The sequence below is a fragment of the Cibotium barometz genome, chromosome 51 (genome assembly GCF_041138505.1).
Source record: "Cibotium barometz isolate CiBa-2024 chromosome 51, ASM4113850v1, whole genome shotgun sequence".
NCBI lineage: Eukaryota > Viridiplantae > Streptophyta > Polypodiopsida > Cyatheales > Cibotiaceae > Cibotium > Cibotium barometz.
Window position 1 is genome coordinate 41,958,300 of NC_141096.1, and position 24,107 is coordinate 41,982,406.

General features: G+C 45.8%; 1 protein-coding gene across 2 annotated transcripts in view; it reads right to left on the reverse strand.

Moving 5' to 3' along the window:
• LOC147609648 (protein MID1-COMPLEMENTING ACTIVITY 1-like) overlaps positions 1-24,107 on the reverse strand; it is a 66,034-nt gene that overhangs the window by 12,453 nt on the left and 29,474 nt on the right. For both annotated transcript variants that reach the window (XM_086788013.1, XM_086788012.1), the window contains exon 3: positions 22,401-22,513. In XM_086788013.1, the coding sequence (XP_086644139.1) occupies positions 22,401-22,513 (113 nt within the window). The remainder of the gene's footprint in view (positions 1-22,400; positions 22,514-24,107) is intronic.

The window sequence follows — 24,107 nt, forward strand, 5'->3', positions numbered from 1 at the left end:
CCATGGGCAAAGCCGCTCCAGGTAATAACCTCGAATGGTGGTGGCAAGGTGGCTCCACTGCACAAAAGCTTCTGCTCGAGCCTTCTCAGGCGAGATCTCATGGCGGTGAAGGTGCTTTGTATATGCCCTTCTCAGTGAGAAAGGTGAGGTCAAAGTAGAAGAATAGTGCAGCCCCTTCCGCTTCGGGAGAAGGCACAGGAGCTCCATCCTAACCATAGGCCAAGCCACCTCCATGGTGTCGGTAACACAGGTGTCTCGCAGAATCTGAGAATGTTATGTCGCCTGCTTCTTGTGGAAAGTGGTGCCCACCCCCACATCAGTCCAGGTGACTACGGCCCTCACGCTCTGGAAAAATGAGAAGACATTGGCTCCTACATCCTCCGGGGTGGTGGGGGAATGGTCGAATACCACACAAACTCGCAGTGGTACTGTAGTCTCCTCAAACTCTGCTGCTGAATCCACTGGGAGATGCTTGAAGAAAGTGTAGTCGACCGAGTATCCCAGCAGGAATGGGGGGCCCACTGGAGGTGAGGGTGAGTACTGTGTCACTGGAAGGGTAAATCTCCAGTCTCCACTGGGACTGAGAAGCTCTGGAAAGAGCACCAGTGGGTGGTATTCCTCTGAGAGTGTTAGATACTCGTAACGCCACTACGGGCGCTACCACAGGAGGGGACGGCCTCTGGCTCACCACCCAGCCATAGAGAAAGAATGAGGATTGCCCCTCATCCCCCAGGCTATATAGTGTGTGGCCTGCCATCCACACTAGCCTGGCCGCCCATGACTCCGCATGGGCGTCCTCTCCCACTGAACCCCGGAAATGGCCATCCGGTCTGCCATCGGTCATCATAGGCGTTACAGCCTACGTGACATTACCCCCCCCTTAAGAAGAGTTTTCGTCCTCGAAAACAAACTGGGGAAACCTTTTGGAAATTGCACTATGGTGTTCCCAAGTAGCTACCTCCTCATCCCTATCTGTCCATTTAACAAGTACCTCCTGGTACACTTTATGTCGGGTTTGTCTGTCACGATACTGTAGAATCTTTTCAGGTTCATGTGGTATCTTTGGTGGCTCTATTAAGTCCACCAAAATCTCTGGAGAAACTGCGTTCTCTAACCCGTGAACTGATTTCTTCAGTTTACTGACATGGAAGACAGGATGGACTTGAGAACTCTCCGGTAACTCAAGTTTATATGCTACGTCCCCAATTTTCTTAAGGATTTTAAAAGGACCACAATATCTCGGAGAAAGTTTATCACACTTTCCCGTTTTCATGGTTTTTGACTGCGCAGGAACCTTGAGGAATACAAAGTCACCTTCTACAAAGGTCACCTTTCTACGTCCTTTATCTGCACAAGTTTTAGCGCGATCCTGAGCGCTACGAATGCTCTCAAGTACGGCTCTGAGCATATCATTCATATCTTCAAGGAAGTCCTTGACAGATTGAATTTTTATAGGCAAACTCCAATAAGGGCAAGTACTCTTCCCAATTAGATTGCTTCTTACTAACATACGAACGCAACATATCCTCTAGAATTTGGTTAACTCTTTCAGTTTGACCATCAGACTCCGGATGATCTGCCGTACTCATACTCAGAGTAGCATCCAACTTTTTGAAGACTTCCCTCCAAAAATAACTATTGAACTTTCTATCTCTATCCGACACTATATCTGCGGGCAGGCCATATAGCTTGTAGAGATGTTCAATAAAGAGTTTTGCCAACTCTGGCGTTTTAACAGTTTTCTTCGTGGCGATAAATTTTGCCATTTTAGTTACCCTGTCCACTATCACCCACACCGAGTCATTCCCTCGACTCGTCTTGGGTAAACCAGTAATGAAATCCATGGAAATGCTTTCCCATTTCCCTTGTAAAATCTCCAGCGGATGGAGTAGTCCTCCAACCTTAAGACGTTCATGTTTATTGACCTGGCACTTACTGCATTTCAGCACATAAGTCTAGACGTCCTTAAACAAACTAGGCCAATAAAATTGTCTTTTTACTAGTGCATAGGTCTTCTAAATCCCAGGATGACCCGCACTTGGACTATCATGACTTTCTTTAAGAATTTGGGCCCGAAAGTCACCAATAGTTGGTACACATACTCTACCCTTGTAAAGTAAGTACCCGTCGTCAATGGAGTAATTAGCATATTTCTCCCCCCGACGAAGTTTATCACTCCCCTTTGAAGCCGTGGCAGTCAAAGGTGATGAAGGGCCTACGTCAGAGCTCTCCGGCTCCAAACTATACCCAGAAGACACGGCTAGTCTCTCCGGACTAACTCTCGCTTCCCTTCCCGTTGCACCTTCGGCCAGTCTCTCCGGACTAGCAATATGTGCCAACGAAGGAGGTGGTCGCGTCTGTGAAGAAGTGCGTACGCGTATAGCGTGCCAGACCTCTGTAAAAGATGGATCATGCTCACATAAACCACGTAGTGACTCCAAGAAATCATTCTTGAAGACTGTGAAACTACGTTCATTAATCTGTGGCATGCGACTAAGTGCATCTGCCACCACGTTATACTTACCTTTCTGGTAACGTATCTGAAGGTCAAACTCCTGTAGAATCTCCGCCCACTGAGCTTTTCTTCCCTTCAGTTCATTTTGACTTGAAAGCCATTTCAGACTTTCATGGTCCGTCCGGACCTCAAAAGTAGCACCATATAAATAGTGTCTCCACTTTTTCAGTGCATGAACTATCGCTAGTAACTCTCGCTCGTAAGCCGAGTAGTAACGCTGCGCACGATCTAACTTTTTACTCTCAAATGCAATTGGGCGTCCCCTTTGCATAAGTACGGCCCCAATGGCCTCATTACTAGCGTCTGTTTCCAAAACAAACGGCTCATTTGGATCGACAATAGTCAAAACAGGTGCAGCTGCTACGGTCACCTTGAGCTTATCAAAGCTCTTCTGCTGGGCTTCCCCCCAACTAATGTTTTTTGTTTTTGACCGTAACTGGTCAGTCAACAAGACTGCGATCTTCGCGTAGTCCTTCACATACTGTCGGTAGAACCCCGACATGCCAAGAAAAATCTGCAATTCCTCGAGATTCTTCGACGCTAGCCATTTAAGAATAGCCTCTGCTTTTTCTGGCTCCATCCGCGTACCATCGGCGGATATAATATGGCCAAGGTAGTGAATTTCTGTTTCAAAAAATTCACATTTGCTCTTCTTCACAAATAGTTTGTGCTTTCGCAACAACTCGAACACTAGACGCAAATGCTCTATGTGTTCTTTCTGTGTCTTATTGTACACAAGAATATCATCTAGGAAAACTACTACGAATTTTCCCAGATATGGACGTAAAATACTGTCCATCAGCGTCATAAACGTCGCTCGAGCATTGGTTAGCCCAAATGGCATAACCAAAAACTCAAAATGCCCGAAACGGGTCCTAAATGCTGTCTTCGCAACATCTTCTTGTTTAATTCTAACCTGATGCTATCCTGATCTCAGGTCTATTTTTGTAAAGTATCTCGATCCATAGAGTTGATCAAACAACTCATCCATGCGTGGCATTGGATACTTGTTCTTAATCGTTATCTGATTAAGAGCCCTATAGTCTATGCACATCCGCATAGATCCGTCTTTCTTCTTTACCAGAAGAATAGGCGATGCCCACGGACTTGAACTAGGCCGAACAAAGCCTTTGTTCAAATATTCCGTCAATTGTTTTTCCACCTCCCGTGCCTCGGAGTGGCTTAATCTATGAGCAGGTTTGCTTATAGGTTTTGATCCTGGCATAACTTCGATGCCATGGTCTACTTCTCTAGATGGTGGTAAACCATCTAGTAAATCATCAGGAAAAACATCCTGAAATTCCTCTAATAAATTCATTAAAGGATCTACGTACTTTTTCTTTAATGTCTCATTCACCTTGGATTTTTTCTTGTTTGAATCACATGCATGCCAAACAGGGTTTTCAAACAGTGGGTCTCGTCCAAGGCTATCTTGTTTTCCTTGTTTGTCTACGCAAACATCATTTATCGTTTCATCTACGGAAACAGAATTCAAAAGAGGGTAACAAGCATATACCTCTGCTATATCTGGTCTCTACGGACCGCTGTGCACAGCTCCATGGAGGAAATAAGTGGTGTGGCGAGCACAGTACGGTCGCCCTGCAGGGTAATGACTCTACCTTCATGCTCAAAACATAGCGTATTATGTAAATAATTCCGAGCTAGACTAGGGCCCAAGCCATACAGCCACTCCCTGCCTAGATATACGTCTGCTCTGGCTAAGTGCATGACCTGAAAGTCAAGCGGAGCCTCGTAGTCCTGCATAGATAATGGGACCCCCAATACTACGGTATTCCATACCGTTTTGTCATATCCGTTGGCTAGGCCAACAGTATACTCATGATCACTCCGGGTCTCAGTCAACCCCAACTTCTTGACTAACGAGTAGTTCAAGAAGTTGTGGCTAGCTCCATCATCAATAAAAACTGTGACTCTACGGCCACCTATGGTGCCATACATGCGCACCATGTCATGCGGACCTACAGTAGGCTGCCGTCACTGAACAAGCGTGATGCTCATCACAATGACACACTGTCACCTCTCTGAACTCTACGGAACTGAGAGGGAGTCTCTGCACTGTATGCAACTGCCTAGACGATTTACCATCTTTTTTGGGCTCGTTGCCACTCGTGCTGGCTTTAGGCTTTGGACACTCATCCTTCGTGTGCCCTACATCATTGCAATTAAAGCAGCGATTTTCCTTTCGCGGTTTAATATATTGCTCTTTCTTTTGGATTTCGGTGTCTCTTTTCTTCCTGGATGGTCGCGGTTTTTTAGACCAATGACCACCTTGTCCTTCCTGGTCCGTCCTATCCCCTTGTTTATCACTGCGGAACCCTTTTCTTGTAAGACCTGACCACCTCTTTTCACTACCCTCGGCCCTGCTAGAACCACCACGCGCACTACGGCGCTTGATGTCATCAAATATCTGCGCATACTTAATTGCCTCTCCTAAGTCTTTAGGCTGTAAGGGCTCTACGTACTCAAGGTAATCATCTTTGAGGCCTCTTTTAAAGCCTCGCAATGTCTGGAATGCATCGATTCCCTTTAACTTGAGTACTATCTCCCCATAGTCTGAGATGTACTAAGTTAGGGATTTGTTCTCCATCGAGCACTTGTCTCATAACTGAAGGGAATGGGTGTTAGGGTTAGGGTTTACAGAAGATACAATCAGGCGTGGAAACCAACACACAGAGAGAACACGACTTCAGTATGCTTGAATGATAAAAAAGTGAAGTACAATAGCCACATGATAGTGACCCTAAAGATAAGTGTTCACATGTCCGGCCATAAATGTCCCGGGTGGACCAAAACACTTATAAACTGCATATAAGTGAAACTGGGAAAAACCTCCACTAACTGAAGTAAAAAGTGCCTCAGTAATCTACTGATGATCACTAGCACTCCTCTGGGTGCATACACAGCATAAAACCCAACAAACCCCCCTGGAGTGATATGTGATCACTGTACATCATCCACCAGAAGGAAACAAATTCAAAGCATTGCGGAATGCTTCAAATTTCAGACGTGGTAATGCCTTCGTGAAGATGTCTGCCACATTCTGATCTGTAGGACAGTAGATCAGACTGATATCTCCTGCCTGGAGTCTCTCCCGAACAAAATGATAGTGAATCTCAATGTGTTTCGTGCGAGCATGAAACACAGGATTCCTGGCCACAGCAATGGCACTCTGACTATCAGTATAGATAGGTGTAGGCTCCTCCACTGAAATATCCATATCAGTCATAAGACGACGTAGCCAAACACACTCAACAGTAGTAGTGTAGGCTGCTCTGTACTCTGCCTCACAAGACGAAGTGGCCACTGTGGTCTGTTTCTTGCTTAGCCAAGAAATGCATGAAGAGCCAAGGAAGAAACAATTTCCACTAGTGGAATGTCTGGTATCAAAATCACCAGCCCAATCTGAATCACTGTAAGCGTGTAACTGCATATCACCCCCCTCAGGATAAAGCAATCCAAGAGACAAGGTACCCTGCAAATAACGGAATACACGCTTCACAGCTTGCCAATGTGACAACCGTGGGCTGTGCATGAATCTGCTCAACTGAGAGACTGCATACTGAATATCTGGCCTTGTATTACACAAGTAAATAAGGCACCCAACAGCGTGAGCATATGTAGTGGCATCAAAGGAAACACTGTCATCTTGTAGTGACAGTTTCATCCCAGGCTCCATAGGAGTACTAATAGGCTTGCAATCCTGAAATTTAAACTTCTCCAGAAGTTTAGCAACATAACGTGATTGCAACAACCCAATGCCTCTGTTATCCTGCACAAATTGTATGCCCAAATAGTAATGTACAAGGCCCAAGTCAGACATGTCAAATGTCTGTTGCAGTATCTCCTTAAAAGCTGCAATTTTGTCATCATTTGATCCCATGAGCAAGAGATCATCCACATAAAGACTGATGACCAGCAAATCTGTCTCTTCTTTCTTTACATACAGAGTGGCTTCTAATGGACTGTTCACAAATCCCTGAGTGAGTAGAAAAGCATCTATTTTTGCATACCAAGCTCGTGGAGCTTGTTTCAAACCATACAAGGCCTTTTTCAGCCTGCAAACTTTCCCCTCATGACCATGTTCAGCAAATCCCATGGGCTGAAATACATAAACTTCCTCCTCGAGGTCCCCATGTAGGAATGCAGTCTTTATGTCCAACTGGTGAACAACCCAACCACGATGTGCAGCCAATGCAATGACACACCTAAGTGTCGACATACGGGATGTAGGAGCAAATGTCTCCTCATAATCAATGCCCTTCTTCTGTGCATAGCCCTTTGCAACTAGACGGGCTTTGTACCTGTCAATGGATCCATCTGCATGTCTTTTCAACTTATAGACCCATTTAGTACCAATTGCTTTCTTGCCTTTGGGCAGATCAACCAAATCCCATGTTTGATTCTTTTTAATAGAATCAATCTCATCCTGCATGGCTTTGTTCCAATGCACATTATCTCGTGCATCCACAAATGAATCAGGCTCATCATCATCCTGTAAACTGGCTGCCATAACCAGATTCAAATCCATGATGTGTGCATGCTCATTGGTCCTTGTTTCCCTACGAGTACGACCAGCAAGAGGACCCTCTAAATGGCTGTCCTGTAATGTCCTCAAATACCATCTAGGTATGTGTCTGACCTGTGGTGCCTGCTGCCCCATATTTGGTTCAGCTTCTGGCTCATTTGGCTGCTGAATTTCTGCACCACCTACATCATTTGCTGGCTGTCCTGTACCCTCAAGAGTTGGATCACCAACAACTGTGGAATGAAACTCCATGGGTAGTAGACCTTCAAACACATCATTTTCAGCCTGATTTGCCTCATAACCAGCCATGGATATTTCTGATTTTTCATCAAAAATCACATCCCGACTAGTGAATATCTTCCTGGATAGTGGGTCATATAACCTGTAGCCCTTGCTCTCACGGCTATACCCAACAAAAATGCATTTTGTGGCTTTATCATCCAGCTTCCTCCTCAACTCTTTGGGTATGTGTGCATATGCAAGACACCCAAAGATACGAAAATGCGATACAGAAGGCTTGCGGCCATGCCAAGCCTCAAAAGGAGTAATAGAAACCAATGCCTTTGTGGGACATCGATTCAAAATATGACAAGCACACATGACTGCTTCCACCCAAAAGATATGTGGTAGCCTTTTTGCCTTTAGCATACATCTGGCCATCTCCATGAGTGACCGATTCTTCCTTTCTGCAACCCCATTCTGCTGTGGAGTGTAAGGAGTAGTATACTAATGTTTTATACCTCTACTCCCAAGAAAGGAATTCAGCATATGTGACATATATTCCCCCCCTCGGTCAGAACGGAGAGTCTTCACCTTGCATCCTGACTCTGTCTCAGCAAGTGCTACAAAGGCCAAAAATGCATCATATACCTGTGATTTCTGTGTCAAAGGATATACCCAGCATATACGAGAGAAGTCATCAATAAATGTTGCAAAATAAAAGCAACCACCTAATGACTTCGTCTGCATGGGACCACAAAGATCACTGTGTATAAGTTGCAACTTTGCAGTTGCTCTTAGAGCCTGATCACGTGGGAAGGAAAACCTGTTCATTTCTCCCAAAATACATCCTTCACAAATGTGATCTGGAGGCTTCTCCATGAGAGGTAGATCTGTAAACATGTTATGTCGCTGCATAAGCATAAGACTACCAAAATTTACATGCCCCATGCGAGCATGCCATAACTCCGCATCAACCATAGCTGGAGTAAGAGTGAATGCATGATAAGCAGACTGATCCACTGGCTGAAATGCATCCAACTGATAAAGTCCATGACATAATGTACCAGTAAGCATCAAGGTCAAGGCATTAGCTTTGTCTCTGACCATGCATTTATCATCATCAAAGTGGACTTGCATTCCACAATGTGCTAAAGAAGAAATGGACAACAAATTCTTCTTTATCCCTGGTACATATAAGGCATCTGTAAGGCGGAGAATGGAGCCATCAATGGCTGTGAGCTGAATCTCCCCAATGCCACGAACTGGATATGAAGCATTGTTGGCACACTGAACAGTTTTGCCAACAGGGGCAGGGCCAACATGACTAAACAAATCCCTGCGAGATGTGACATGCTTTGAGGCACCACTATCAAAATACCAAGTACATGCATGCTCTGTCAAACTGAGTGCCTGTGAAGACCAAGAGGCATCATAGCTGCATATATAAAAACAGTAATCCCTGTCCTCAACAAAAGATGCAGTCTCTGGAGGAGCTTTAGAAGCATCATTAACAGACATCCCAGCTTCCTTTGCCTTCTCTTTTGCAATCCTCTTCCTACATTCCGTGATGTAGTGACCTGGCTTCTTACAGTAATGACATTTGCCCTTCTTCTTGGGCTGTCCATCACTTTTCTTGGTATCCTGTGAAGAACCACCATCACCTGAGTTTTGATTTGCACTCTTTGGCTGAGTTTTTCCTTTCCCCTTTTGACCTGTAGTAAATGCTTGTTCAGCATTTGTGTTCATATTCATATTCTTCCTCATTTGCTCCTCTTGTAGTAAGAGAGCAACAAGTTCCTGATACTTGAGGGGTTCAACAGCATTCCTCATGCTGAGGTTCAAAGAGGTATGAAAAGCCAAGTAAGATCTTGGCAAAGAGTGCAAGATGGTGGACACAAGCTGTGTCTCAGGAATAATCTCATCCACATTGATGAGTTGCTCTCTCAAATCCTGCAGCTTGTTTAAGTGGCTAGACATATCATCTCCTTCATTCATTTTCTGATTTTCCAGCTCTCTTTTCAAAAATGAGATCCTAGCCTCATTACGAGCAACATACATCTGCTCCAAAGTCACCCATGCATTCTGTGAAGAGCCAGCTGAACGAATATGAGGTATAATGGACCTCTGTACTGACAATGCAATGAGTGACAAAGCTTGTGCATCCCTGGCATCCCATGTCTTTTGAGCATTTGTTCTCTGAACAGGCAATGGCTGTCCTGGAGCCTGTACCTGTTGTCCTCGTCCACGAGCACCCCCTTGGGGAGGAGTCTCTGGAGCCAATGGACCTGGACGTGGTTCATCACCACTAACAAAATCCCAAAGACCTTTTGCCACAAGCACATTTTTCAGCATAAAACTCCACAAGGAGTAGTTCGTGCCATCCAATTTGTCTTCCTTAGACAAATATGTGAATACATCACTTTGCTGTTGATTTGCCATTATGCTTACGCACAATGTTGTACCTGTTTACCAAAAAACCCAATAGCAGAAACCCTGATAACAACTGTACTCCACTGAATACAGTTCACCCAAATATGCCTGCACTCTCAATCCTCTGAATGTGCAGCTCAATGCACCAATGACTGAGTAGAGCAGCAAATGGCGTACACAATGCCAAAATGCCCCAAAAATGCCCAAATTTGCTGCACCCAAACACTTCTGTATTGTGCAGGTACTCAGCAACTCAGTCGAGGTGCTGTACGGAAGCAGGTACGAAAGCAGAAGGCTAAACTGCAGTCGAATGTTGACGTAGCAGATTCTGGTCGACTGTACTGTGCAGGTACGGAAGGTACGGAGCAGACAGTGCTGTACGGTGCTGCAGCGTTGAGGCGACCAGGTACAGAACTCTAGAAGGCGGCGCTTACTGTACGGGCAGGTACAGTAGTTGTAGGCGACGCCTGTTGCAGTACCCGACTGAAGGCGACCAGGTACAGAAGTTGTAGGCGACGCCTGACTGGATGTACGGGCAGCAGGCACAGAGGTGTAGCTGAAGGCGATGCAGGCGGCGCAGACTGGGTATGCAGGCGGCGCAGACTGGGTGTACAGGCAGCAAGCGCACAGGTGTACGGCTGTCAGAAGTACGGGCGGCAGGTACTGTAGCTGCTGTACGGGCAGTGCAAGGCAGAGCTTCAATGCTCTGATACCAAATGAAGGGAATGGGTGTTAGGGTTAGGGTTTACAGAAGGTACAATCAGGCGTGGAAACCAACACACAGAGAGAACACGACTTCAGTATGCTTGAATGATAAAAAAGTGAAGTACAATAGCCACATGATAGTGACCCTAAAGATAAGTGTTCACATGTCCGGCCATAAATGTGCCGGGTGGACCAAAACACTTATAAACTGCATATAAGTGAAACTGAGCTAAACTGGGGGAAAAAACCTCCACTAACTGAAGTAAAAAGTGCCCCAGTAATCTACTGATGATCACTAGCACTCCTCTGGGTGCATACACAGCATAAAACCCCACAATAACTCCCAGCTTCTCTCTGCCTCATTAACAGGCAAAAATTCTTTTCGAAACATCGTTTCAAACTCCGTCCAAGTGGCAGGACGAGTTGTCAAACTCATCCACCACTTGTACGCTTTGCCGGTTAATGAGAGGCTAGCCTCTACGGGCTGTATACGGCTAGGCTGCTGTCGCAGCGCGTGCAAATCTGACCACTTCGCTAGAAACATATTGACCAAGTCCTTGTTTCTCTCCTTTTCCTCGCCACCAAAACTAGGCGGCTTTAAGTCTTTTAATAACGACGAAGCTGTCGCTACGGACAGCCCCGCAGGCGCATCGGCCTGTACTCCTGCAACCACTGGCGAGGCTACGCTCACCCGTGCTACAGGAGCTCGGCTACCACGAGGAGTCGGAGTACTAGCCGAGGCGGCTATCAGTGCATCTAACCGTGTGGAGATGCTCTGTAGCATCGTGACTAAATCAGCCTGGACTTTACCCATATTGTTCAGTTTGGCATTAAGATATTTAAACAGTCCACTAGAGAGCTCCGTCTCTATTAGGACATCAGTGGGGTCCAATAGGTCATAATCGTCGTCGTCATAATCCAAGAGGTCCTCCTCGGTCCCCTCGGCAACGTCGGTGTTCATGTCCTCTGGCTTGTCGGCCAGAAAGGGGTCATCTGCCAATGCGGCCGCTGCGGGCTCGCTGGGTCCTAAGGCGGGGTCAATAGCCGAGGAAGGCGCTGGCGGATCACGCGTGATCGACGAGCGCACTCCGGACCGGACAACGGTCGGGCGTGTACGGCCTGACAATTCGGTCGGGGTCAAACCCGCGACCGAGAACAAGAGACCTGAAAAACCTAGAGAAGTAGAAGGCGGTAGGGACACACTACGCCTAGCAGACATCTTTAATTCTTGCAAAAAACAATGCGAGAACTCGGAAATTACTAAAAAAACGCTAATAAAATGAGCAGTGGTGGAGAGAGAATAGTCACCCCCCTTTACGGTCGCCTGTCGATTTGTGTTGCGCTGCGAGCCTCCAGACAGCGCCGCTTCTCCGGGATGCTCCGATCCGAGAGAAGAAATGCCTGCAACTCATAACAAAAATAAATTTGCTCGGGAGGCTGTGCCTGAAACAGTCGGATTATCCCTTGCCGGGATTATCCCTCCTCCCCAGCCGAGATAGAGGATCCGTTTGAATTTAGTTTCATTTTTAATTTTATTAAAAATGAATAGTTAAAATATGGAAGAAAGAAATAATTTTTTATTTCTTTGGCTGGCTGGCTGGCTGCCTGTGGGTGGCTGGCCGCCGCCGGGGCTGCTCTGGTGGCCGCCGCCGCCTGGCTAGCCGGGTATGGCCTGGCCGCCGCAGCTGGTGTCTCACAGCCGAGGGAGAGAGAAAGCGGCCGTTGTGCTGTTTTTTCTACACAACGTAGGCCAGCATTGTTCTCTCTCTTCACCTCAGACGACCTCTCTTTACACCCAAAACATCTCTCTTTTCACCAAAACGAAACGTCTTTCGCAGACAGCTTCAACGCAAAAGAAAAAAAAAACGAAAATTGCTTACCTGCTGCCGTTTCGCTTTGGTGTGTGCTACCGAGAGAGAGAGAGAGAGAGAGAGAGAGAGAGAGAGAGAGAGAATTCTTCCCTTCAATTCTGGCCGCCTCCCTCCACACACTCCATTGTGGAGATAAGGATGAGAAGATGAATGGTTGAAAACCATTGAGTGGGCTCCGGTCCCCCGGTCACGCGCGAACCCTGACGACCCAATCGAACCGATGCTCTATACCAGTGTTAGATACTCGTAACGCCGCTACGGGCGCTACCACAGGAGGGGACGGCCTCTGGCTCACCACCCAGCCATAGAGGAAGAATGAGGATTGCCCCTCATCCCCCAGGCTATATAGTGTGTGGCCTGCCGTCCACACTAGCCTGGCCGCCCATGACTCCGCATGGGCGTCCTCTCCCACTGAACCCCAGACATGGCCATCCGGTCTGCCGTCGGTCACACAGGCGTCACAGCCTACGTGACAGAGAGGCTGGGGGGAACAGTGCTTGGGGCAGGATGGGGGCAGTCTCCAGCTCTACGGTGCAGGTTGTCGCTCTGGCGGGTTCCCCATAGGGTCCGGGGGGTCAGCCTGCGGATGGGTTCCACTGGGAGGTGAGGAGGGGGTCTTGATGTGGTCAGAGGAGGGGCTGGCATCCGCTGCCTCCAAGAGTAAGGGCTCATAACGGCTCGTCGCGGGAACCGGTATCTCAGGAACTGTTTCCCCTTTTGAGGAGGGATCATGATGAGACGTCTGCGGATGAGGCTCTTGGAATGGGCCCCCCTCCTCTGGGGCTCCCATCTGTGCTCCCTCTCACGCTCATGTCGACGACGGCACTATGCGTGGTCTATGCTTCCAACAAGTGTGTCACCGCAACCATTCCCAGCGGGAGGACTCGGTTGTGCGGGGTCCTCCTCCATCAGCTAAGGGATGAAGACATCCGCTGACTCTCTCCTCCTCTGCTGCTGAGGTGGCGAAGGAACCGACCTGGGGGGGGGGGCTGTCGACGATGATGATCAGGTGGGGCTCCCGGGAAAGGGGGCTGTCAACGACGAGGCTCAGGCGTAAATCCTGCTCCGGGAGCTACGAACAACTAGGGGTGAGAAGTCTAGCCTGCCATGCCCTGTCAGCGCGAGCATGCCTGTGCCAAATTTCCCATCTGGCAGCAAATTCCATCATTCTTGCATTGGGTAGGTGTCCATCGTTTGATCTGGAACTTTCTTTGGTCTGGAGGAGATCGTCGCCTAGCTCAGGCGAAGGTGGCCTGGCATTAACTGACCCAACCTCAGACTTGGGGAGGCTTGAATTTCATAGATCTCATGACCGAGAATAGGACCTTTTTTTGGGCAAGTTGATCGTACGTGGATTGCATCCTAGGGAGGAGCCCTGGAAGGATTTCGTGATCAGCTGCATTTCCTCATGCCTTCCTACCTGCCAATGGAGGCCCTTGGACACCGGGGATTGGATGGATCTTCTTGGAAGCCCCCCTCCATGATCTCAGCACTGGCATTGAGGACCGGTTTGCAAACAAACCTCTTCCACACCTAGCAACTTCTCTGTTCAAGTTTCCCCCACTTGCTAGGAGGAGAGAGAGACACAACCCATGGTCTAGAACCCTTATTTCCGCATTCCCTCAGGACACATGATTGGCACCCGCCGATCTCACCTCTCTTGGGGCCGGCTCCTATTGCAGGGGGGCGGCTTAGACTCTGGGCACCTGGTAGAGTTATCGTCCACTCTCAGAGCCGACACAGTAAAACCGCTTGTTCACCCTGAGAGGAGCCTCCATTATGATCCGCAACATCAACTCTGCCATCCCACCATAGTTGCAAGCATTCTTTGCATTCGTGCATTCGCATTCGAGAATGCCGAGTTTGCAAAAGAATGCATCGAGGGTGGATGCATTCGCATTCGTGGCGGGTAAAAAAATTATTTTTTTGGGCATAAATAGAATGTTCAAAGTCAATGCTTGAAAACACAATGAAAAACTTGAAAGCTTGAAACTTAAAAGATGTTAGAATTTAGAACTTAAGACTCAAGACTCAAGACTCAAGAGTGCTGGAAATGTACTCAATTTGCAAAGGGATGCAAACTGTTAAAAAAATTGCAGGCAAAGTTTGCAAAGGGATGCAAACTGCAAACGTTTGCAAACGTTTGCAAATGTTTGCAAAGCCTTGCATTCGCGAATGTTTGCAACTATGCATCCCACCAGATTGGCTTCTTTCTCCCGATATTCCCGGGATGGAGCTTTCTCCCGCACCGGAGTTCCCTTCTTGGTTTTTGGTTTTTCACAAGGCAGAGCCTCATCAGCACTCATGGGGTTGGACCACGCGGCCTCTTGGCAGCCTCCCAGTAGTAGATCAGTGATGAACTTCCCTCCCCCCCTCAGCAGGTCCACATGATGGGCCACAAGGGGAGGAAGTGGGCAACAGATCCCCCTCCTGGTGCTTATGGCATTGAGAGAACAGTCCACTGGTTCACAAGCATTAGGACCCTAGAGAGTGGAAGTGATTCAGGATCCTGAGGAGGCCATCCCATTCTTTGATTACTCTGCATAGCTCGGCCATCGGATCCTTCTCAAGACCACAGATGGCACCTCGGCAGCGCAGCAACATTGGCAGGCACAGAGAGTCCTGGTGACTTTCCTCCAGGATTTCTCATAGAGACACTCATGTAGCATCCACCCCAAGATCTCCTTTCTCTGGCTCTTAGCCCATCGAAACTTAGTTGTGGGCACATGGCTAGCAACCATACGCAGACCAACGAGCTTCTGCCATTGCGGCAACCTTGAGGAGAGCCAGAGACATTGCCTATGGGACTACTCCAAGGCACATCGGGTTTGGTAGTGCATCCTCTGCTTATTCACCTCTGATCTAAGCACTTCCCGTACCGTCAAGGAAGGGGGGGGGGGGGGGGGGGGGCAATAGCTTGGGTTGCAGAGGCGAGCGAGGCCTTACTTTACGAGGACGATGGACATGACCTTGCTTTGAGTCTCACTCACATGCGCATCTCTGTGAGACGAGATCTCCGATACGGCCCTGGACTCCAGAGTCACACACTAGCTCACAATGGGAGATCATCAGCCATCTGGCGAGCCTGACGTAGTAAAGCCACCAACGGCTTGATTTTCTTTATAACTAATAGAAGAATCTTTCTTTGGGGTAAAAAAAAAAGACCTTGGGGGACTTATGAGTTATTGAGACAGGAGGGCTACCCGGGGCATGCAAGACCTCATGGCCATGGAGTTGCAAGGTGGATGGTTTGGCCTAGTGGTATGGGATGATAGGTTGGGGCCATTGGTACTTGCAATAATCAGACCTCACGCTCGGGGGTGAGTCCAAATTCTACAGTTGGGTCGTGAGTCGCTAGCCACAATCTATCACAATCATGGGATGCATACAATGTCGGGTCTATGAAGCCTCATTAGGGTTTTGGTTCTAGATCATACGATCCTTTACGACCCGCTACTCTCACTGGGACGGATCACAGAGCCAAATGTGATCACCTATACATCACACCTCTCCATCCACCATCCAGACTAAATAGTAGAAAGCAACATCCTCTTCATCCTCTGCTTTTGGGAATCCCATCACCTGAACGGGAACGCCTCTAAGGCAGATTACCTCCTCCCATCCTCCCCACTGGTTTCTTCCATCATCTCGGCTTGCTACTATGCAGATATTTTTACGTCATAGGTCCCCTAGCTCAGTAGATGATGAGGCTGACAAGGCAACCCATTATGTGGAACGACCTTATTAGAGATGATCTTGGCAAACTCTTGGGTGCAGCGGATATATGCAGCAGTGGCCAAGCTGGGTGTTATGTACTAACGCTAATCCTTGGGATTAGTGGCCTAATCTAACAAGGTTAGGTAAGCCTTGGGATTAGGAAAAGCAAGCTGAACTGGTGGCTAAGGTGGATTATTAGTAAAACCATAGTCACTGACTATTTATGACTAGTTGGCTATAGCAATAGGTATCGACTTCTGGGTTTATTACTGTTATGTTGTTGACAGTGGGTCTGAGCCCAGACAAGAGACTCTTGCCATGGACTTGGCAGATGGGAGTGAGCCTTATCCCTCGGCTCAGGGATGGTTTGCAATCGCAAACCTACGGTTGGGAGGTGAGCTAGCCTACACCCCTTCTTTTTGGTACTAATCTTGTTGCTTGTGTTTAGGGAGATTTTGGAGGGATCTTCCAGTTTGTATCAGAGCGAACCTAAACATGGGAAGCAGAAAAAGAAAGGTTTACATGTCTCATGTATGGTTGCGAGTATCTCGATTCTCAAGGGTCCTAGGTATTATTATTGTGGAATTGCTAGGGTTTTGATCTTGGTTGAAAAGGTATGGTGCTTTGTTGCAGTTTTCTGTCATGCATGTTTGAATCATGTGATCTGAGGGAGGAAAGAGAGAGTCTGTATGCAGAGATGTGTGCAGCTATGGTTCAGTTGCATGAGGGAATCTCGGCGCAAGATGTCCTGTAGGCCGAGTTTCATGTGGGTGTGCAAAGCCGAGAGAGAAGCAAAGAGCCGCCTATGGTCTATATGCAGGAAAGCATGTGTGTGCTTGGCTATAGTTGTAGGGGGACTAGCATACTAGGGCTTGGTCTTTCTCATGTAAGCAAGAAGCACACGCATGTGATACATGCAGCCAGAAGCCAGAAGCGGCAGAGGAACAGCAGTGAGCAGCCAGCCAGTAGGCGCAAGGTACGGATAGTACACTGTACAAACTGCCACATTGCAGTCATACAGGCTGACATGGCAGCCGTGCAGGCGTGTGCGCATGTGCAAAAGGGGCAGCAAGTCTGTTCAGGTCACCAAGAAGAGGGAGGGAGAGGGTAGCTAAAATATTGAAAAAGCATGAAAACCCCTTGTTTAAGTATTTAGGGGCAATAGTATGTTTTTTTAAGAAAAAACATGCATGTGCAGATCTCTTATAAAAAATGTGAGAAAAAAAGGGGAGGTTTCTTTTTATGGGCACACATACGGTTTTTAAAAAAATTAAAACCTACACCGCTTTTTTGGAACAAAAGAATGTATAGCCTTTCTGGAATTGAAGGAGGGTGTCTCTTTTGGTTATTCCGACACACACTAGGGCAGGTTTCACCCTAGGGTTTTGCTCTTTCCATCATTTTTTTTGGCCCATCGGCACAAGACAGGAGATAGGCCAAACAACATACGCTTTGACAACATACGCTTTGGGACTTGCGGGACAGGTTTTTTTTATTTTTTCTAGCTCCTTTCTTCCAGCTCATGGCAACCCCAGTTGGATTACCTTCCTTGATGGTCTTTATCATCATGTGGAGCATCAGGGGGAGAAAACGGCTATAGTTATACCCAGTTTTGAGGGGACTTGGGAGAAAGGAGCAGGAAAATAGCAACCGGCTATACTTATACCCAGTTTTGAGGGGACACGGGAGAAAGGAGCAGAAAAACAGCATACTTTGATACCAAGATGGCAAAACTTCGGGAGAAGCTGCTTACAGGAGTTGATAGTTCTCTTGCAGCAGGTAGTTTTGAAGCCGTGTTCTTCTGTGATACCTAGATTGGCGGCCCTTCTTTCATACCGGATCTTTATGTGGGTGACAAGAGGGAGCAACTTAGGAGTCCTAATACCAAGATGGCAAAATTTCGAGAGAACATGCTTAAGGGAGCAGTTAGTTCTCTTGCAACGGGTAGCTTTGAACTTGTGTGCTTCTGTGATACCTAGTTCAGTGGCCCTTCTTTCATGCCGGAGATTTATGTAAGTGACAAGAGGGACCAACTCATGGCTGAACCGAGGGATTATCCACTTGGACTTCAACCATTCCCAAGTAATGGGAAAGTACAAATTGTACAAGGGTTCCTCACAAGGTTGAGGGAAGCCCTAACCAAGTGGAGGAAGATTGTGGATAAGCAAATTTCAAGGGCTGAATTTTAGGCTTGCTTTTGGGTTGAATTTTTTTAGTGGGACGATGAGTTTGATGTGATGGCCAGACTTGCTGATGACCAGACTACTAGTAGTTGTTTAGTACTTTCCTGTACAATCATGGATCTTGTCTGCTCTTTGAGGTTTTCTTTTTTTTAAATTACAGTTCTGATCCTTTACTCTTTTCAGGGGCTACTAGAGTCTTAGGGGCTTGTGCCTTAGGCAATTTAGAGTTTACTTCCAGTAACTTTAGATCATGTATTTGATCTAGCACATTTCTTAGATATAGTGCATAGGATCTCGAGGGTGGTTTTATTATCATCTTTTGATAGAGAGTTTCCATTTTTAGAATTCAGTGCAGCTTCATGTGGGTAGTTATTCTTTTAGAGACTTTGATGAGTTTGACACAAAAAGAGAAGTATGTCTTGGCTTTTATCAAGAAAATTACACTGATGAGGGTTCTCTGTGACCATAAATAACCTTATTGTTGTCTCCAAGGGCCTTAGTTCTAAGTGTTTTTCTTTGAGCTGCACTAGGTTTACTGGTGTTTATACTAGTAATTATAGAATGTGCACATTTTGGTTATGTAGTCCCTTTCAAGATTGGATGACAGACACCTAAGTTTCGGTTTATCTTACGGAGTTGGATGGGTACTAGGCTTTAGTACTAGAGATGTTAACTGAGGGGGAAACGTTATGCAGATGTGTAATATACATAGAGATGTGTAATATACATAGCATGACGGTATGACCTATACTTGATTTTCCAAATGCCTTTGCTCACGTATATCCTCTAGCCCAGGGTCATAGCAAATGTTGAATGGCATTTTTTGTAGAGTTTTTTTTTTACATGTTGTGATGATAGCGGGTTTCCTTAGGGTGATGCACCTTTGTTTCATCTCAGATGAAATATGAGAGATACTATCACTTCCTGTGTATGCGAGATGGAGTTCTTTATAGAACTTGATCGTCTTGCGATTTTATCTGTTGGATGGGGCTTGAGTTCTAGTGCGTACATATACAAAGGTGGAAGTAGGTGTATAGTCGATTCGTTCGGAGTGTTTAGCAACGTCGTATGGGATTTATTGTTTCTTTCGAGAAACAGTACTATTATAGTAGAATTTCCCAAGAATATCCTCTTGAGCTTGAACTGAGGGTCATTGGCTTTATCTATGGTAGCTATACTCAAGATCTGGCTAGCTTTATACAAATGTGATTTTCAATAGTGAATTTCTATAGTCATAGTTTTACTTAGGTTGGATTGCCGTACACAAGTGTTCTGCACTTATGGTAAGCCCCAAGATTATAAGAGGAAATAACAGGGAATGTCAATTGCCATACATGAGTGTCCTACACTTATGGTAGCCCCAAGATTATAAGAGGAAATACCAAGGAATGTCAGGGAATGTTATACGGGACAGATTGATGTGGTGTGCTAACCTAAAAGTCAGTGTTCTTTAGGTAGGAGGCTAGTTATGTCAAGTCGTGATTGGGAAGGAATTGATCACTTCACATTAATCATATGTCTAAAGGGGCTCTTGTATTAAATGTATCCTGGTGGTATGGAACACTAGGATCTACTACATGCATGGTCTCTCAATACATCTATATTCCTATTTGGTGGATGTCCGGACTAAGGGGAAGCAGCAATTGATTTGAGAAATCGATTACAGGAAGAAAGAAAGAATGAGATTGTGGATTGCAAATGATCGGAGAGACTATTACGTAGTTGCCTAGTATTTGCAACTATGATTGGGTCTATATTTTAGGTAAAGCGGTTATGCTTTGCTAAATGCTAGGTGAAGCTTCTTTGCTTCACAAAGATAATTATGAGGATCTTCACGTGTGCACGTGTATTTTGAGATTCACATTCAGAGAAAATTTTGCTCATATTGAGATCAATAGGTTTCTCAAATAGATTTATTCTCCCGAAAAGATTTAGTTTGTATGCAGGAAGAAGATTTAGTTTGTATGCAGGAAGAAGATTTAGTCGAAGGATTACAGTAGTTCGACCCAATAGAGTGTTGATTCTGGCAGATTTTGGCTTTGCATCTTGTTACCATGACACAATAGTTGTGTTGAACTTCAAGTTTTTGGATACTTCAGACCGTCACAATTTGACTTAGATAGGTTCCTACTTGTGATGATTGTGCTTAGTTTGTTAGGAAACAGAGAGGATGTATCAGATCTTGGTCAAATGTTGTATGCATGTGGACACCAAGAGACCACTTGATTGGTCAGAATTGACTATGATAAGAGAGTGAAACAGGTTTTGGAGGATATGCTTGTGCATAGGTCTCCAAACGACCATCTAATTGGGAGAGGTACATCCCAAAGGTCGAGTTTGCCTAAGATCCCTAGTAATGGCAGAACTTCAAGGTATTCTGATTTATGCAGTTAGAGATTTCCTGATGGATATGCAATGCTAATCACTACACAATTCTATCAGAAGTGGTCAGGATTTACACTGGTGGAAGTGTTCACAAGTTTTCCAAGGGAATAGTTGAGTATTTGAGAGTACCCAAAAGTTATGAGGCGTTGCAAGTGGGGATGGATCCCCTAGGTATGAGAACAATAATTGAGAGGTTGGGTTTTTTAAGACCTTGATTTGGCTTTGATTTCTTCTTTTGTTCCACAGAGATAGTCCTATAGGAGCAGTGGCTTATGACTAAGTTGGTTCCTATATAGGTAACTATGTGGAAAGATTAGACATGTGTGAACCAGATTATGGAGCCAGTTGTCACATGTAGTTTGAGTTTCCCCTGTTTATTCCCAAGGGTGGAAATGTCTTAGGGGGGGGGGAGTATGTTATGTACCTAATGCTAATCCTTAGGATTAGTGGACAAATCCAGCAGGGTTTGCGGAGCTATGGGATTACGGAAACCAAGATGATATGGGTAGTTAAGGTGGATTATTAGTAAAACCATAGTTATTAGCTATTTATGACTAGTTGGCTATTTATGACTAGTTGGTTATTTATTGCAGCAGCAATCACTATATAAGTGACGTTTGGGTTTATTATTGTTATGTTGTTGACAGCCTAGACCAAAAGACTCCTGCCATGGACTTGGCAAATGGGAGTGAGCCTTAGCCCTTGGCTCAAGGGTGGTTTGCAGCCACAAACCTACGGTTGGAAGGTAAACTAGCCTGCACCCCTTCTATTTGATACTAATCTTGTTGCTTGTGTTTAGGGAGATCTTGGAGGGATCTTACTCTCGGAGAGATGCGTAGCAACAGTACCAACAAGAAGAACTTTAAAAGTCTTCCAAATGATCAGAGATTGCCATCTACCCAGCATCTCGGAGGGATTCACAGACAGATTGCACAGATTGATGCACCTATACCTAATCACTGGATCACTGATACATTCTTAGATGAGTACTACCACTTGTGGTTTGGGGAGAAATGAGGAATCGAAGGCACAAAGTGGATAAATTTGCATCTCCCTTTGGAAAGACTTTCTGGAATCAAGGTTGAGCCAGATGAGCTATCAAGGATACCACATTCCTCATGCCAAGTCTTTTGGAACTTAATAGCTCTGTATTGAAGGTCAGGTGCAGAATTGAAATAAAACCTTCACATACAAGACCTCCTGAAGGGAATCCAAAACATCTATTGATAAGCAATCAATACTTGAGCCTATCCCAAGCCTTGCCACACAGATCATTAACTCATATACAGTGTTCCAAAGCCCGCACAACCCTAAACCAACCCCTGAGCTTCAATTCAATCAATATCTAAATAGACGAAGCTACGATGAGCAAGCTACAGGTGTATTAAGGACCATTCTCTATAATGATTGAGCCCTACCCCCCTTTCCTCCAACAGCCCTTGCAAAAGGTCTCTAGAAATTAAGTCAAGTACATCAGATTTGAGATTTTGGACAAATCTTGACACAATGCCCATAACCTAGTTAACCATACATCAGATTTGAGATTTAGAACAAATCTTGACACACTTCCCATAACATAGTTAACCGTGGGTCATCTTGCCCCACTGAAGCTTTGTCAATTGAAGAGTTTTTTGGTAGAAGGCAATCCAACACTAATACTTCTGAATCAGAACCGGGTTACATCAACATATGCCTCCAAAATAATCAAAGCTCAAAAGACTGCTTGATTAGTGGATTTCATAAATCACAAGGACACATGAATCCTTTAAGAGTCATTTTGGACCAGCAATTTCAGGAGCCAAAACTTCAAGATAATTTACACTTACATAGGTAAGGGTCCATACAACAATCGCAGAGACTGTTGTGCCACGTGTCTGACTGTTGAAACAGGCTTCTTGAAGAAGACTGCGCTTCCAAAGACCATGATGGAATGTCGTGCCTGCAATCACCTACCAAAACTAAAGCTTAGACATCAAACAGCAATATTAACATGAGTGCAGATTAGCTACATTTATCATTCAGCTCAAGTAATGACTGACTATGAATGGATATTACCCATAAGACGTATCTTAATGAGGCTAGCATTGAAGTTTCATCAACAAGAATCTGAGTGAATTCCAATTTAACAAGAAAATCAAGATCCATCCTTGACATTGAGAAAATTGCAAACATTTAAGCAGTTTGGTGCATGAATATAAGTTGCGGGAAAAGCTAAAACAAGAGAAACTTAAATATGTAGCATAACATTAAGGCAAGGTCCAATCCATACGATTGGATCAGAGGTGTCTTTTGCCTTTATCGGGAGGCTCACATCACTGTGCTTGCTTGTGGAAGTCGAGGTGAGCGCTTGCAAATCTCTTGTTCCAGCTGCCCCTTAGCTCCCCAGCTGTATCTCATCATCGCAGAAAGAGCATTTTCCTTCGCTCTAATGCTGAAGTATATGTATTGAGATTGCCATTGAACAAAAAGGAGGAGCTTCTCAACTTTGAGTTGGAGAGCGTTTCTTGAGGCATCCTACTTATTGTTGCAGAAACTTTGAGCATTTTCCTTCGCTCCAGTGCCGAAGTATCTAGATTGATATTGCCATTGCGCACAGAGGAAGAGATTCAACTGTGAGTTGGACACTGATGTTTCTTGAGGCATCCTACTCATGTCTTTGCTCATTTCACACTGCCTTGGAAGAGTTTTGTCTAGCCCCAAGGGCTTTTATAAATTAGCATAAGTCTGTCAGATTTCATGGGCCAGTGACTCCGAGAGGATTGATTGGGGCACAGATGTTGGCTTCACATGGATTGAGAGAGAACACACTGCCAAATATCGTGGATGCCAGGTCGGGATAGACATTACACCAGCCCAGCAATTTTCCCTTGTGCTCATGAGCATAAAGAAAGATAATTGGGGCACTTGGAAGCTCGATCTAGCATCTAGAGCCCTGGAGGTAAAACCAGGTGTTGCTTGCACAGCTCTGTATGTCACTTCTTGTTGGTGCTATGATCGTGGATGCATTAGACCGTTGCGGAGGGTGATCCATAACTGTTTATGGTCAAGGCTTGATGGCACATCAGATACCACGGCTAGAGTTGCTTGGGAAACTATTATCCTTCCCAAGCACGAAGGGAGATTGAACATCATGATCCAGAGATCCAATGCAAAGCTCTAGTTTGCCAGCTGGTGGTTAGAGCATTCCTTCTTGGACAGAGCCCTAGAAGGATTTCATGTTCTTAGATGTGTCTCTCATGGTGGTGGATGCCCTATCAGATATCTACATGGACTGATGTACATATCTAAGTGGGAATGGACTGATGTAACCAACCCCATGAGGAGCATACCTTTCTTCAACTGCACACTGTGTAACGCCAAGTTGTTCATGCTTGGACAAACCCAAAGAGTTCCCACCCTTAGGCTTCACTAGGAGGCGTATAACATTACACCCCCCATTCAGAGGGGATTGTAGCAGAGACTCTAGCACTTGAACAGGAGGAGCTAGGTATCCTACTTCTTCTGGTTGTTTCTACACAGTGGGTTGCCCACCA